The sequence below is a fragment of the Cololabis saira genome, chromosome 22, assembly GCF_033807715.1.
Source record: "Cololabis saira isolate AMF1-May2022 chromosome 22, fColSai1.1, whole genome shotgun sequence".
Taxonomy (NCBI): domain Eukaryota; kingdom Metazoa; phylum Chordata; class Actinopteri; order Beloniformes; family Belonidae; genus Cololabis; species Cololabis saira.
The window spans coordinates 25,589,648-25,604,044 of NC_084608.1; the positions used below are offsets into that span (position 1 = coordinate 25,589,648).

The window sequence follows — 14,397 nt, forward strand, 5'->3', positions numbered from 1 at the left end:
CAGCGATGGACCGAAGGAGAGCGAAGGAGAGGAACCGGAGGAACCGGAGCTTCTCCTTCGCTCAGAGTCTCATCAGCAACAGATTCAGGTCCAGCCATCGCTCCGGAGAATAAACAAAGCTGTTCCACCGGAGCTATACGTGAGGCAGCGTCACCAGCTCCCCGTCCACCTCGAACTCCTCGGCGCTGTCGGGGGAGAACAGGTAGGTGGGCGGTTTCCACGGAGACTCCTCCAGGCAGGACGGGTACAGCTTCCCCACGGCGCAGCGGAAGTCCTTGCCCAGGTCCCAGAGCACGCGCTCCGACACGGGCTGCCGCAGGTACCAGCGGTCCAGCTCCACGTCGTACTGGTACAGCGCGTACTTGGCGCGCTCGTTCATGTGCGTCTCCCGCATGAAGATGCAGAGCGAGTTGAGCAGCACCACGGCGCGGACGCACGGGTCCGAGTAGCGCTTGGCCGGGATGTTGGCCGCCGCGCGCCACTCGTTCTTGTTGACGTCGTAGATCTCCACGGTGACGGAGGAGCCGTCGATGGTGCTGGTGGGCATGCGCACGCCCGAGTTGCCGACCACGTGCAGCCCGCCGATGTAGAAGATGAGGTCGCCGAAGGCGGCGGCCGAGGCGAAGCAGCGGCTGCTCTTGCGCATGGCCATCTCCACCCAGGCGTCGGCGCGCGGGAAGTAGCAGTACATGAGGTCCTGCGTCATGACGTAGATGCAGCCGTGCGCCGCCACCGCCGTGCTCCAGTTCCAGGCGAAGGGCAGCGGGCTCATCATGCTCCACTCGTCCTTCTCGCAGTCGTAGCGCTCCACCGTGCGCTTGTTCAGCTCGCCGCCCACGTTGTCGCCGCCGATGGCGTAGATGTAGCCGTCGCAGTGCACCAGCGAGGGCTTGATGCGGGCGCACAGCATGGGCGTCTTGGGCAGCCAGGCGTTCTGCTGCGCGTCGAACCAGAAGAAGCTGTCCACGGAGCGGAACACCGTCTGCAGCTTGCCGCTCTTGCTGTGGTTGGCGATGGAGTTCTTGAGCGGGATCTGGCCGCCGGCGATGAACACGTCGTTGTCGGGGGTGACCAGGGTGCCCACCTTCTGCAGGTCGCCCGGCGGGTTGCGCAGCTTGTAAACCTTCTCGGCCTGCGGGCTGTAGCACACGATGGAGGTGGGCACGGCCAGCGACATCACGTAGCCCTCGCCCTGCGCCTCCGACATGGCCTCCATGAAGATCAGCATCTCCTCCTTGGTCATGCCCAGCCGCGGCTTGAAGAACTTGGGCATGGACTTGTAGAGGCCCTGCACCACCACCGACTTGTCGTTGGGCGGCAGGCCCTGGAACCAGGCGCGCTGCGTCACCTCCGACAGCGCGTCGATGCGGATCTGGCTCAGCACCGACGACAGGTGCTGCGAGCGCTCCTCCATGTTGTACTCCAGCCACAGCATGGCCGCCTCGCGCACCGTCTCCTCCTTCTCCACGTTGAGGTTGTCGCTGCTCAGCACGTCCACCAGCAGCTCGTGGGACAGCTGCAGGAACGCCTCCTGCCGGTACACCATGGGGAACTTGTGCTCCACCATGCGCTTGGAGCTCTGCTTCAGCTCGCTGCAGCTGAACAGGTCGCCGATGCTCAGCATGCGCACGCAGTTCTCCGCGTTGATCTTCTTCACCAGGTAGTCTCTGCACTGCAGCAGGACGTCCTCCACCTGCAGCGGATGAAACCAAAATTATGACTAAACATCGTTGCCGTAGGCCTGTGTTGAAAAAAATTGATTTTCCGATTCTAAATCGATTATCATATTAATTCCTAAAAATCAATCCGTACGTCTAAAGATTGATTTTTTTGTTTATGCCCAAAAAAGAATGTTTTGTTGGACAAGAAAATAACTGGTGACATGTTTTTTGCCTTTAAATATGTTTAAAGCTATGAAAACATTAAAGTTTTCAGTTATAATTGCATAAATTGTTTATATTTAATTACTTTATTTACTGTCTTGGGGTTAAATTTGCATAAAATGCTTAAAACCAAATTCTAATAAATTCAAAACCGAAAAAGACAGAAAATGGAAAAAAATAAAAAGGGAATGTGGTAAAAAAAATTAAACCAATTTCAGACGTAAGTCAACTTTAAAGTTGAAACTAAAATATTACATAGTCTCATTACATGCAAAGCATGACATTTTAAGCCTCTATTTATGGCCTCTATTCAAATGGATATTAAAAGGCTTATTTGAATTATTTATTTCTTAGTTATTTCATACAAATAACTTTTGGTATCTTTTTGTTTATGCCCAAAAAAGGATGTTTTGTTGGACACAAGAATAGCTACTGCCATCTTTAAATATGTTTAAAAGTATGAAAACATTAAAGCTTTCAGTTATCATTGCTTTATATACTCTCTTGTGATTAAATTTGGATAAAATACTAAAAACCATGTTCTCAAAAATTTAAAACCCAAAAACACAGAAAATGGAAAAAATTAAACCGATTTCATACGTTTGCTGCCCCGGATCTGTTTGATAATTCTGCCACATGATGTTTCTGAAAGCAGTTCTATCAGCATTCTGGGAGCTGATTGGTCCTTACAGCATCATTATCTGCCAATACTTACTGTTGAATCTCAATATAATACCAGTATTAACCTATTGCATAACTACAGTCATATAATTCATGCAACAGCTCAGAAAAACAGTTTTAATAACACTAACACAAATCAATATCAAATTGGATCGAATCAAATCTCGATAATCGATTCTGATTCTTAAGATTCAGAATCTTAAGCTATTCTTGACATTTGAATCGACCCCAAACCCTAGTCAATGAACCTTTATCACCTGAAGAAATCGAGACGGGACGAAAATGCTGGTCATGTGATGATAACGATAATTAAATATATGATGCAATATCGTAGAGGAATAAAAACCAGACTAAAATGTAGATTACAATATAAAAACTGCTAAAATGTGTTGAGATGAGACAAAATGTTCTAACAAAGATCCTTAATATCCATTTATTAAGTAATTTCCTCTGGTTTAGTTTCTGTGGAAAAGAAAACTCAATGTGTCGTCGAAAAAGAAAAAGATGGAGAAATGCGGAAAAATAAATATGTTGTAAACTCTTTTTTAGATTAGAGTCTTCTGTATCTGGAATGAATGTATTCTTGAGTGTATAAGCAGGGCTGCACATAAGTGGGCCGCCAGAGCGCTTGCGCCGTCAAAATCCAGTGCGCTGTCAATCTTGTGCTGCAAAGCGCTTTTGCGTACCAACAGCTGGGGCTCATATTATTGGTTGTGGCCAGACCAGAATACTAATATTAAAAAATCTATTGGGAGAGCTTTTCCCCAGAACTGCCACTCACTTGGTACTGGCCAATCGCAGCGCGTCCTATTCCCCCTCCATGCCGTTAATATTATAGATGCATGCTCCATGCTCGTTGGGCAGGAAGAGAGGTAAGGATCAGCTTTACTGAACAAACCCCGACACGTCTCGTGAAAATGTCCAAGAATCAAGCGCCATTAAGTAATTATTTTGGCGTTCCACCACCACCAACTACAAAGAGACGCCAAACTAAACCACTACCCGAATCGAACAGAAAACGTGTGTTCGCCGAGAAGTGGCTGCAAGATGTTACGCGGCGATGCGTACCGTACGTTCGCGCTCCCGCGTATCCTACCCCGTAAGCTCTGCGTTGGTGCAACGTGGAACCATAAATCAGCCAGTGTCCGTCACTGCGTGCAGCAGTTACCTGCGCCAGCAAGACGCTGCTCTCTGATTATGGCTCAAAGTTTATGAAAACCCCAAATAAAAAATAAATTAGAGAATATTTTATGAAATCAATAAACAATTCCATCATCAAAATATCTTGCTTTGCATGTAATAAGACTAGGTAATATATTAGTTTCACCTTTTAAGTTGAATTATTGAAATAGATTAACTTTTACACCATATTCTAGTTGAATTATTGAAATAAGTTAACTTTTACACCATATTCTAGTTGAATTATTGAAATAAATTAACTTTTACACCATATTCTAGTTGAATTATTGAAATAAATTAACTTTTACACCATATTCTAGTTGAATTATTGAAATAAGTTAACTTTTACACCATATTCTAGTTGAATTATTGAAATAAGTTAATTTTTACACCAAATTCTAGTTGAATTATTGAAATAAGTTAACTTTTACACCATATTCTAGTTGAATTATTGAAATAAATTAACTTTTACACCATATTCTTCACCTGAAGCAATATTCCACACCTTGGCTGATGTGGACATACAGAGCATAGGAGGCTATTTCAGCTGCTATATGGTTGGCTGTCTGTACAGTCATGCAAGTTCAATGCTATTAAAGAACACGTTTTTTCATATAAAATAAACACATTTTTATGCAGTTTAGAAGTTTTGGGGCTTTTTTTTTGGCTCCTGTGCTGCTGAAATCGGGGCGTCCTTTATTTCTATGTGCAAAATATGCCATGAGCATCCCAATCTGGCCGATAAAAACTGTAACTTTTATACTGACTCTACAGACTAACACGCACCATAATTTGTTAATTCATCTTTATACGTGAATAAATATCGTTTTGCCTATAACTTATTCCTGCATCCCTCTTTTATTGATCCGGCGAGACGGGTCACCGCGTTTTTGGAGCCCCAAGTCACATATCCAGGGGCTCCTCTGAGCACCAGACCAAAATAATTATGTGCAGCCCTGTCTATAAGGTAACAATAATATAATAACAAGATAACCTTGTTTGAATTGTAAAATGGGTTTGGGTAAATACAATCTTTGACTAAAACTAGACTAAAATGGTCCTGGACAATTCTGACTAAAATAAGACTAAAATGCTCAGACTTTTAGTCGACTGAAACTAATAAAAACTAAAATGATAGCTTGACCCAAAGACTAGAATAAAACTGAAACAGGCTGCCAGGTTTTAACAGGTTTCAGCGTGTGTGTAACTGACCTGCAGGAAGCAGGCGGTCTCGTACAGCGGCTCCACCGTGCTGTCGTTGATGGCCAGGTTCCCGGTGTAGGCGTAGGTGATGATGATCTGCAGCGTGGCCGGGTCCACGCTCCTCAGGTGCACGTGGGTCTGCTTGCTCTCGCTGAGGCCACTCATGAACATCGCCCTGCGGGAGAAACACAAGGACACCGGTCAGCACCTTCAGTCCGCCTCTGGAGGTTGTTTTTAGGTTTAAAAGATGGAGATAAACACCACTGATACATCTGAGCCAGCAAATGCCACACTGGTACAGTAATGCTGGCTGCAGGTATCGAATATATTGATTATTCTATGAAATATTCCATCAATTCAACAGATAAAACATACTTTTGCTTTATTAAAGCCCAATTATAAATATACAATAGAAAACAAGACAGATTTCTTAATTAAAACAGCCAATTTGTTTCTTTTATGAGAATAATTGACAATTACAAACTAGTAAACTGTTAAATTTTCCAATAAAAATAAATAAAATTATTTTAAACTTAACATTTCCTGAAACATTTTAAAAAAATTGTTTTTTAAGTATTAGAAACATTTTAAAACAATTTGTATATACTATAACTATTTAATTTAATCTGTTTGCACTATTATTTTTATTTCTTTTATGTTGGACAAGAGGGTAACGTACTTTCGATTTCTTGTATTTTATGAAAAATTTACAATAAAGATGACTTTGAAGTATCAAAAATAAAAAAATATTCTTAAACACTGCTTTTAATTTGTGCAACTTCCCATTCAGAACCAACACATTTCAACAATATAAAATATAATAATCCCACACCTTCGACATTTTTTTCTCTTCTTATTATTACTTTTGGTTTGCTACGTTTTCTCACCCGTAGGAAATGTGAAGTTTAAATTTATTTTTTATTTAAATGAGGCTTCAAGACAAAGGAAATTCCTCCATAATGTTTTGTAGTCGAGTTACTCGAGGAATCGTTGCAACCCTAACATTGCTACAATAATCCGTCGCTATAACGTGGTTCACCTTTCACGTCTCGCTGCTTCACGGATTGGCATTGTGCATCTTGTTCTGCATTCTGATTGGCTAAACAGTCTCCCTGCTTCTTCACTTCCTGTGTCAATAACGTTGGTTGCTTAGCAACAAGCTGAGAACGGCCAATGAACTTCAGCAGCAGCTCAAGAACGGGAGCCTTTGATGAATCGTTCATTACAGTTCTCAGATATAATCCATTGTGGCATGTCGGTTTATAAGAATCGTTTTGCCCAGAAGAAAAAAAGAAAAACGACGACCCATAACCGCATTTTCTGGACTATAAGCCGCATCCACTCTATTTTAAAAAAAATAATAAAAAAAGATATACAAGCCGCACCTGCATACAAGTGCAAGCCGCAGATGTTTATGTTGTTAGATTAGATATTTACTACATGTACAGAAGGATTTTGAACTGTAAATGATGTACATGTTTGTACCTAAAAAGATCCTTTCCTAACAGTGTCTTTTAACACGACAGCAACTTTGCTGATTAAAACTGGACAGAACCAAGAGAAAATAACCGGTATTTAGTTATCTATTTATCTGTTTGAAATCTGCTTCTACTTCTATCTGCTAAAGAAGAAGTAGCGTATTCTTCTTTGCATTTATTTGGTCTTAGTTTTGATTCTAATTCTGGTTAGAGCGCCCCGAGCGGTGGAAGAAAAATCCAAAGAATAGCCGCACCTTTGTATAAACCGCATGGTTGAAAACCTATGAAAAAAGTAGCGGCTTATAGTCCAGAAAATACGGTATGTTCTTCTCAGGAAAAAGTTACTCGTGTCACGGTGCTGATCTCCGCAATTTGAAGCCTTGTATAATAATTGTAAAAAACAAAATTAATAACGTAACCCCCGTGAAAAAAACGAGGGATAACTGTATTATTTATTTTCTTTCTCATGAAAGAACAAATAGAAAGGAGTGAATGCCACCACGTTACTCTGAGCAGATGTTGGGGCTGATTCCTCAAACAACTCGACTAACAGCATTCAGCACCTGGACCGGGGCCGGTTACAGCTGGGGCTCCGGTCCTGGGTTCTAACAGCCCCCGGTGGGCCCCCACACCTCCTCTGTCATTTATCAGCCTCCAGAAACCCCCCCTCCATCAGTTTCTCACATACATGAAAGGTTTGTGTCTTTTTAGTGAAAACATCACAGCTGCCGTTACTGCACATGCTCACCGATGTCATTATTCACCTGCTGAAACTACAAGATTGCTTTCTGAATGAAGAATCGACCACCTGAAGGAGGGCAGAGCCCAAAAGAAATGTAAAAATAATCCCTGGCTGTTTTGGTCGTCGATAAGGGCAGCATGTCAACCCTGCAGACCTCTGCAGCTTTCCTACATTTATAAACACTGTTACACCAACAACCAGCTGTGGTCTCAGATTGAAACCATCAACCTCGGCGTGTGAGTGCAGCTGCACGGACCAGCAGCAGCCGCCAGGTCTCTGACTGGGCTGGAAAACACATGCTACGCTGAAGCATCCACCTACGAGCTCAGAGAGGAACAAGAGGAAACTCTGGATCCCTTCTGGTCTGCAAACGCAGCTGGTGACTGTCGACATCATCAGCTGTTTTACATCCAAAGTTTGCATTTAACGACTCTGCAACTGAGCGTGTGCAGGAGGAAGACCTTCATGAGCGACTGTGAGACGGACTGGCAGCAGGAACTGGACCCGTGAGCGTGGAGCGCCGTGGTAACGAGGCTCGCCGTGAGAAAACACCGGGCTGAACCCCTGGTGTGGATCTGGGTCGGGTTTGTTTGGAAATGCTGTTTTAGAGCAACTACCGTATTTTCCGGACTATACATTGCGTTTTTTTTCATAGTTTGGCTGGGGGTGCGACTTATGTGTGAAATTATTAACACATTATTAGCGGTTTATCATTTCATGAGTTATTTTCACAATAAACCTCAAGAGGGCGAACTGCAACGGACGATGATTCTGACGTAAACGACGTAGAAGAGGAAGCGCCACATCTTCTACCTCCGGAGTTAGCGGAGTTGTTTAAAAGATTTCATTGGATTTTAGTGATTTGGAGTGACACGGACGGTTTGGTAAACTTCTTACCATGTTATTTATGCTATAGTTATCTGAATAACTCTTAATATGTTATGTTAACATACCAGGCTCGTTCTCAGTTGTGTCATGTAACGTAAGCATACCGTACAATTATTCAGCCTGTTGTTGCCTCTATTCTATTTTTATTTTAAATTACCTTTCAAGATGACATGTCTGTTCTTGGTGTTGGATTTTATGAAATAAATTTCCCCCAAAAATGCGACTTATACTCCAGTGCCTAGGGCTGGGCGATATATCGAGATTTTAATATATATCGATATATTTTCAAACACGATATGGTACGAGACAATATAGTTTATATCGATTTCAATTTTTTTTTTTTTTATGATTTTGATATAGCTTATTTTGTGACAAATTGACTTGAATGTTTTATTTGAGATTTGCACAAATGTTTTGTTATTTGCACAACTGTCAACCTCAGTGGAAAAGTCTGCCTGTTACTGTCTACATTGTATTAATTGCACAGTGTATTTTAATTTAATTGTTATGCAGGAAAGGGATATTTGTTTTATTTTATTCAAGAAGCAATTTTATTTTATATATGCAGGCAGTTTATTTTTATTTCATTTGTTTTATACATTTTGATATTGTGCAGACCTCTGTTAATAAAGGTCTGTGTGACATTTGGCACGAGGCTTTGTATTAAAACTCACTGTTTTTTTAAGGGTTTGCCTCAGAAAAAAATGAAGCTAACAGAGATGCTATGCTATAATGCTTTGGGGGAAACTCCAATTAAGGCACAGAAAAAATATTGAGATATATATCGAGTATCGCCATTCAGCTAGAAAATATCGAGATATGACTTTTGTTCCATATCGCCCAGCCCTACCAGTGCCACTATGTATGTTTTTTCCTTCTTTATTATGCATTTTATAGCTGGTGCGACTTATAGTCCGGAAGATACGGTACAAACTAGTTTGGAAGGAATTAAACGAAACAAGTCAATTCATCTTTTGATCCATCGATGATGCACTTGTTTTAACTAGGGATGTCCTGATCCGATCACGTGATGGGAAAATGAGGGCTTGCTTTCTCAATGCAGCGTGATGGACGCCCTGCGACCGCGAGGAAGACTGTTCGAAGTTCGAAAGACAGTAAGAAGTAAGAATTCAGTCTAAAAAGCACATTACTGCCTTACTTTATAACACTGTTGCTCTTTTATTTGCCTATTTGTTGACATGCCTGCTGGGTATTTTAAGTTGAGCTGCTGTTTTTATTTAATTCAAATTGATGTTTAGTAATTAATAGTTGCACTATTATTAGTGTAGTCCCGATCGATCGGGCCCGATCATGTCATTTTCAAAAGATAGGTATCGGCCAAAAAAAGTATCGAGGCATCCCTAGTTTATTAATGTTTTTAATATGAAATTAAAAGAAATACAAGTCCATGTTGGAAAGAATGGACAAAGAAGAAACTTGGGACAATTTGAGTTTTAGTCCTCTCTCTTTTTTTTTTTTTTTTACTTAATTCATTGCCAAAATGTATCTGATCGAGAAAAAGTATCGGAATTGTATTGGGAGCCAAACAAAGTGATCGGGAAAAATCGGGATCTAATCAAACTCAAGTGATCGGGATCGGATCGGGAGCTAAAAAAATCCTGATCGGGACAACCCGAACTATTATTACTTGATTGTTCAAGCTACCTCAAAGAGAACTGCACTTTTTAAGTGCAAAGTGATACAATAAAAATTAAATAAAAATAAGGGACAACCTGGATCTGTTTATTTTGCATTTGTTCATTATTTTAATGTGTTACGAAAGTATCGGATCGGGACTCTGAATTGGAAGACACTCAAAATCAAATGACTCGGAATCGATCGGGCATCCCTAGTTTTAACCCAAATGACTAAACATCTTTGAAGATAAATATATAATTCGTTATCTCTTAGAATTTCTCAACACTTTGGACTTTTATGTTGTAGTTTTTGAGTCTATAAAAGTGTTTAAATCAATGTAAGTGACATCTGAAGTTCATGTTTTTAAACAACACTAGGAGGGATGAGTGTGTTGATCTCAGCGGGAAGTAAACCTGCCAGCCTGCATTACCCAACCCTGCAGCCCCCCCATCTCTCAGCCAGACCTACGTGACCAGACTCTCCCTCCCTCCAGGGCCGTCCCCGTCCTGCTGGGGCGAGGCGTGCGTGCAAAGAGGAGGAGGACCACGAGGAAACGGAAGAGGGACGGAGAGGCAGCTCAGCGGAAACGCCGCAACACCTCGACCCCCTGAAGGGGGAGAGCTTCGCGTGTTGTCCCCAGATCACCCTGCGGGGAGGAGAAGGGCGTGGGGGTGGGGGGGCACGAAGCTGCTGCTTCAAACGCCACATCGCGTACGGATGGACTCTTCCCAGATTTGATGCCGCCGCTGCTTCGTCACCACGGTTACACACACTTCATTATGCAATCTGGCGTGTATGAATGAGGCCTCCTGGGGGATTTGAGGAGAAGCGTCTGCGGAGCTCCGGTTAGGAAACGCTTCACTTGTTCCACGGAAAAACATCTCCGAAGCTGAATAAACGCTGCAGAAAGCACTTCCCGTCTTCAAGGGAAAGAATGCGCTGCCAAACACGCGGCTGGTGTCACACCAGGATTATCAGACACATCACGCAACCCTGGTATGACACGCAAGTCAGAATATATTGTGATATCAATAACAATATGGTACCATTTTGGAGCCACTGGGGAGTTGAGGCTAAAATCCCCCCAAAAGTGTAAAATTCACACTCTAGAAAAGTCCATGTTTTTGAAATACAGGCCTGTAGCACCCTATAATGTAATAATTTCCTGAAAATGTAATAACGCCTAAAAATGTAATAAAATTTGCACTTAATTCAATCGAAAATGTAATAAAATCCAATAATGTAATAATTTCACCAATAATGTAATAAAATATCCTGACTGATATTGTAATAACATTTTTACCGATAATGTAATACCTTATTACATTATGGGGAATTTATTACATGGTACTCAAAGTCTGCAATTTAACCCAATAGTCATTCTGGTGTTTTAAATCCAGCGTATATAACATTCTTAGATTCTTAAAACACAAAATGTAGAACTCTGGACTGAAAATGAACATATATATTACATTATTTGTCAAGTATTACATTATCAGTTTTGAAAAAGACCCACCTAAAAATGTAATAAATTCCCAATAATGTAATAAGGTATTACATTATTGGTAAAAATGTTATTACAATATCAGTCAGGATATTTTATTACATTATTGGTGAAGTTATTACACTATTGGATTTTATTACATTTTCGATTGATTTAAGTGCAAATTTTATTACATTTTCAGGAAATTCTTACATTATAGGGTGCTACAACGCCAATTATTCTCCATTTGTCTGAGGTTACCTTTTAAGTACTGTGTTGTTCTTACAATATGGACCCGATTAGGAGATTTATTTATATTACACCTCACAATATATTCAAAATCCTCTCGCACCCGAACAAGGTTCCCTGAGCCTGAAGCAGCAAGGCTTCGCCACAGCATTATACTGCCACCACCATGTTTCACAGTGGAAATAGTGGGTTGTTGCAAAATTCATGCGTCCAACCATCAAGTTTGGCCTCGTCAGACTTCAAGAACTCATCACCATTTTTCAAGTGTTATTGCAGCTGAAAGATATTCTTGATGACGTCTTGCCCTCCCAAAACCCAAAAGTTTATACGTTTGAAACTCCTGAGCTTTCCTGATGGATGGCAATCGTGTTCAAGAACCTTTGATTTAAACCGTAAGGGCTGTCTCTTTGTAATTTAAAATAAAGCAACATAAAGCGAAGTGTTATAAATAAAGTTATAAACAAAGTGAACTGCTTGAAAATGGCAGTGAAGTCTTCCACCTTCAGAAGGGCATTCACCATCTTCTACATTCCAGGCTGATTTCTTTACTTTATGGCATTGTTGTAACTTTAGCTGTCTTTTAATTAAAAGTTCAAATACAGACTAAATGCTCAGGTGAGTTGTTGTTTGGTTGGAGAAAAAAAAACAACCTCCAATGAACAATATAGATGGAGAAAATATAGATATCTATTACACATTCAGAAGTGAACCAACACTGAACTCAGTTTTATTATTTAAAGTTAAAAGTAACACAATCATTTGTCAGTATTTTGGGGAAATGTTCCAAAGTAATCATTTTGAGCTCAGCTTCTGGTCCCTCTCTGCTAGTTCAAAACAAAAACATACAACATGTGTTATTCCACACCGTGGGCATGAGGCCGACGACAGCGTCACACTCACCTGAAATAGGAGCTACACGTGGCCAGGACCATCTTGTGACACGGGAACTCGCTGTCCTCCACCAGCAGCACCACATCCGTCAGTAGCTTCTGTTCGTAGAAGAACTTGAGCTGCTCCAGCAGGGAGACAGCGTAGTCCGTGTTGACCGGCCTGCGCTCACTAAGATCCGACATGGTTGCATCCCATGAATTGCGCCCCAGTTTTGAAAACTCGCGTGGCCGGCAGGACCGGACTCAAACCAACCAGGAGAAAAAGTGTAAAGAGATAAATATATGTTGTGGAGGAGTGGAAGCGAGGAAAGGGGAGCGGGGCAGCCCCGTCAACACCTCCGCCGGCCCGGGTGGAGGTGCTCGGCTTCTATGTGCTCAACGGTTTGCTGCTGCGCCTTCTGCAGAGGATGAGCTGAAAGCTGAGCTGAGGCGGCCGTGGCGAGCCAGTCATCTGTCATCTGTGGTCATGCAGCGAGGCACTGAGGACTGGAGGTAGAGAGAGGGCGACCGCTGCCTGCCGCAGCACTGCTACATCAGGGCTCGTCTGAAAGAGACGACAGGAAAAAAGTCAGCTGTGAGATTAAAACCCAGCAAAGTCAGAAGCACAAATTATTTTTTCCCCTTGAGACTAGGAATGGGTGATATTTTACCGTTCACGATATACCGTCAAAAAAATTCCCCACGGTAAGAATTTGTAAATTCGTGGTAAAAAGGATAAATTCCCGTTGATGACGTTTTTGTGAGAGCGAGGAGCTCGTTGTTAAACGAGGCTCCAGCTCTGTTATCTGGAACTGGTTTGGATTTAAAAAGAGAGACGAGGAGAAAACATCATCTATTATTTGCAAAGTCTGCAAAAACAGAAGGAAATGGTTGTTACATTTTGATATATATCGTTTGACTATTACGAAAAAAAAATTGCAATTGTATCTAATTTGTGGCATGTTCCAACCAAAGGTTAATTTGCACATTTTATTTATATTAGAAGAGGTCATCACTGATTGGATTTTATTTTCAGTGAACTTTTATTTATTTGTCCTGTTTCTTTATTTATCAGGTTGTATTTTTTTCTACGTAGTTGGATTTTATAAGCTAAGAAAACTTAAAGGACAATGGTACTTTTGCTGTTTGCACTGCCATGCAGTTTGAATAAATGTTGAATCTGTTCTTACATTTCAAACTTGTTTCATTGGAGTCATTACAGTTTTGCAGTACAGGTGCACTAATTTAATTGGTTTTTATTAATTCTATTTAATTGGTGTAGTTTAGTAGCATTTACTATTCTTTTAGAGCAGTGTTTTGGGGGCTCCAAAGACTGAATGTGGTGATAGATTTATAGTTAAAAAGGTGGAGTTGAAATGGTATTTTTTTTTTTTTTTTAAATCGTCATTTTTATCGTTATCGGGATAAATGCCAGAAATTATTGTGATACATTTTTTAGTCCATACCGCCCATCCCTACTTTAGACCATCTAAAATTTAAATTTCTAAAACAACCTGACATCCCTTACAGATCTTTTTCTGTTATCCGTCACTGGGATCAGACGAAAAAGCAACTGATTATTAGCCTCTTAAGATATCAGCGTGACATCATCACTTTGTTAGTGAGTGTTTCAGACTTGCAGGGTTGTGTGACATCACAAGCCCAGAGCAGACAAAGATAAACCTCTTCCTCACAACTTTATCCAAATTCTTTTTTTTCTTGCCTTGTTGGTACCTCAGAAGTGGCCGCTACGAAGCCCAAGCCAACTTAAGAAGAGGAACACCTCACAGAGCAGGGGATGTGGACCGGTGGAGTCGAGATGCTGTGAGAATACACGACCACCTTTATTTCTTACATTTAATTTGGTTAATTCCTTTAAATTTATGTCCGTCTTTAATTTCTGCTTTTACCTTTTAATGCATTATAGCAAATATTTTTATGTAAAGCAGTTTGAATTGTCTCGTACATGAACAGTGCTGTACAAATAAACTCCTACCATGAACAAACCTGAGTGCTTTTGAACTGGTATTTTGATCATTTTTACCATTTTTAAGAGCTGTAAATGTGGCCTTTATAAATGCAGCAATTAAAAAACAACAAATAT

The 14,397-nt window shown here is 41.2% G+C and overlaps 2 protein-coding genes across 2 annotated transcripts in view; one reads left to right on the forward strand and one right to left on the reverse strand.

The window, feature by feature from the left end:
- The window catches only part of kbtbd2 (kelch repeat and BTB (POZ) domain containing 2), an 18,524-nt gene continuing 4,127 nt past the window's right edge, over positions 1-14,397 (reverse strand). The window contains exons 2-4 of the mRNA XM_061713544.1: positions 12,325-12,858; positions 4,956-5,121; positions 1-1,693 (exon numbers count right to left, since the gene is read on the reverse strand). Of these exons, the coding sequence (XP_061569528.1) occupies positions 134-1,693; positions 4,956-5,121; positions 12,325-12,497 (1,899 nt within the window). The 5' untranslated portion in view covers positions 12,498-12,858 and the 3' untranslated portion in view covers positions 1-133. The remainder of the gene's footprint in view (positions 1,694-4,955; positions 5,122-12,324; positions 12,859-14,397) is intronic.
- The window catches only part of buc (bucky ball), a gene marked incomplete at its 3' end in the record, with an annotated part of 17,138 nt that continues 15,236 nt past the window's right edge, over positions 12,496-14,397 (forward strand). The window contains exons 1-2 of the mRNA XM_061713568.1: positions 12,496-12,670; positions 12,719-12,806. Of these exons, the coding sequence (XP_061569552.1) occupies positions 12,496-12,670; positions 12,719-12,806 (263 nt within the window). The remainder of the gene's footprint in view (positions 12,671-12,718; positions 12,807-14,397) is intronic.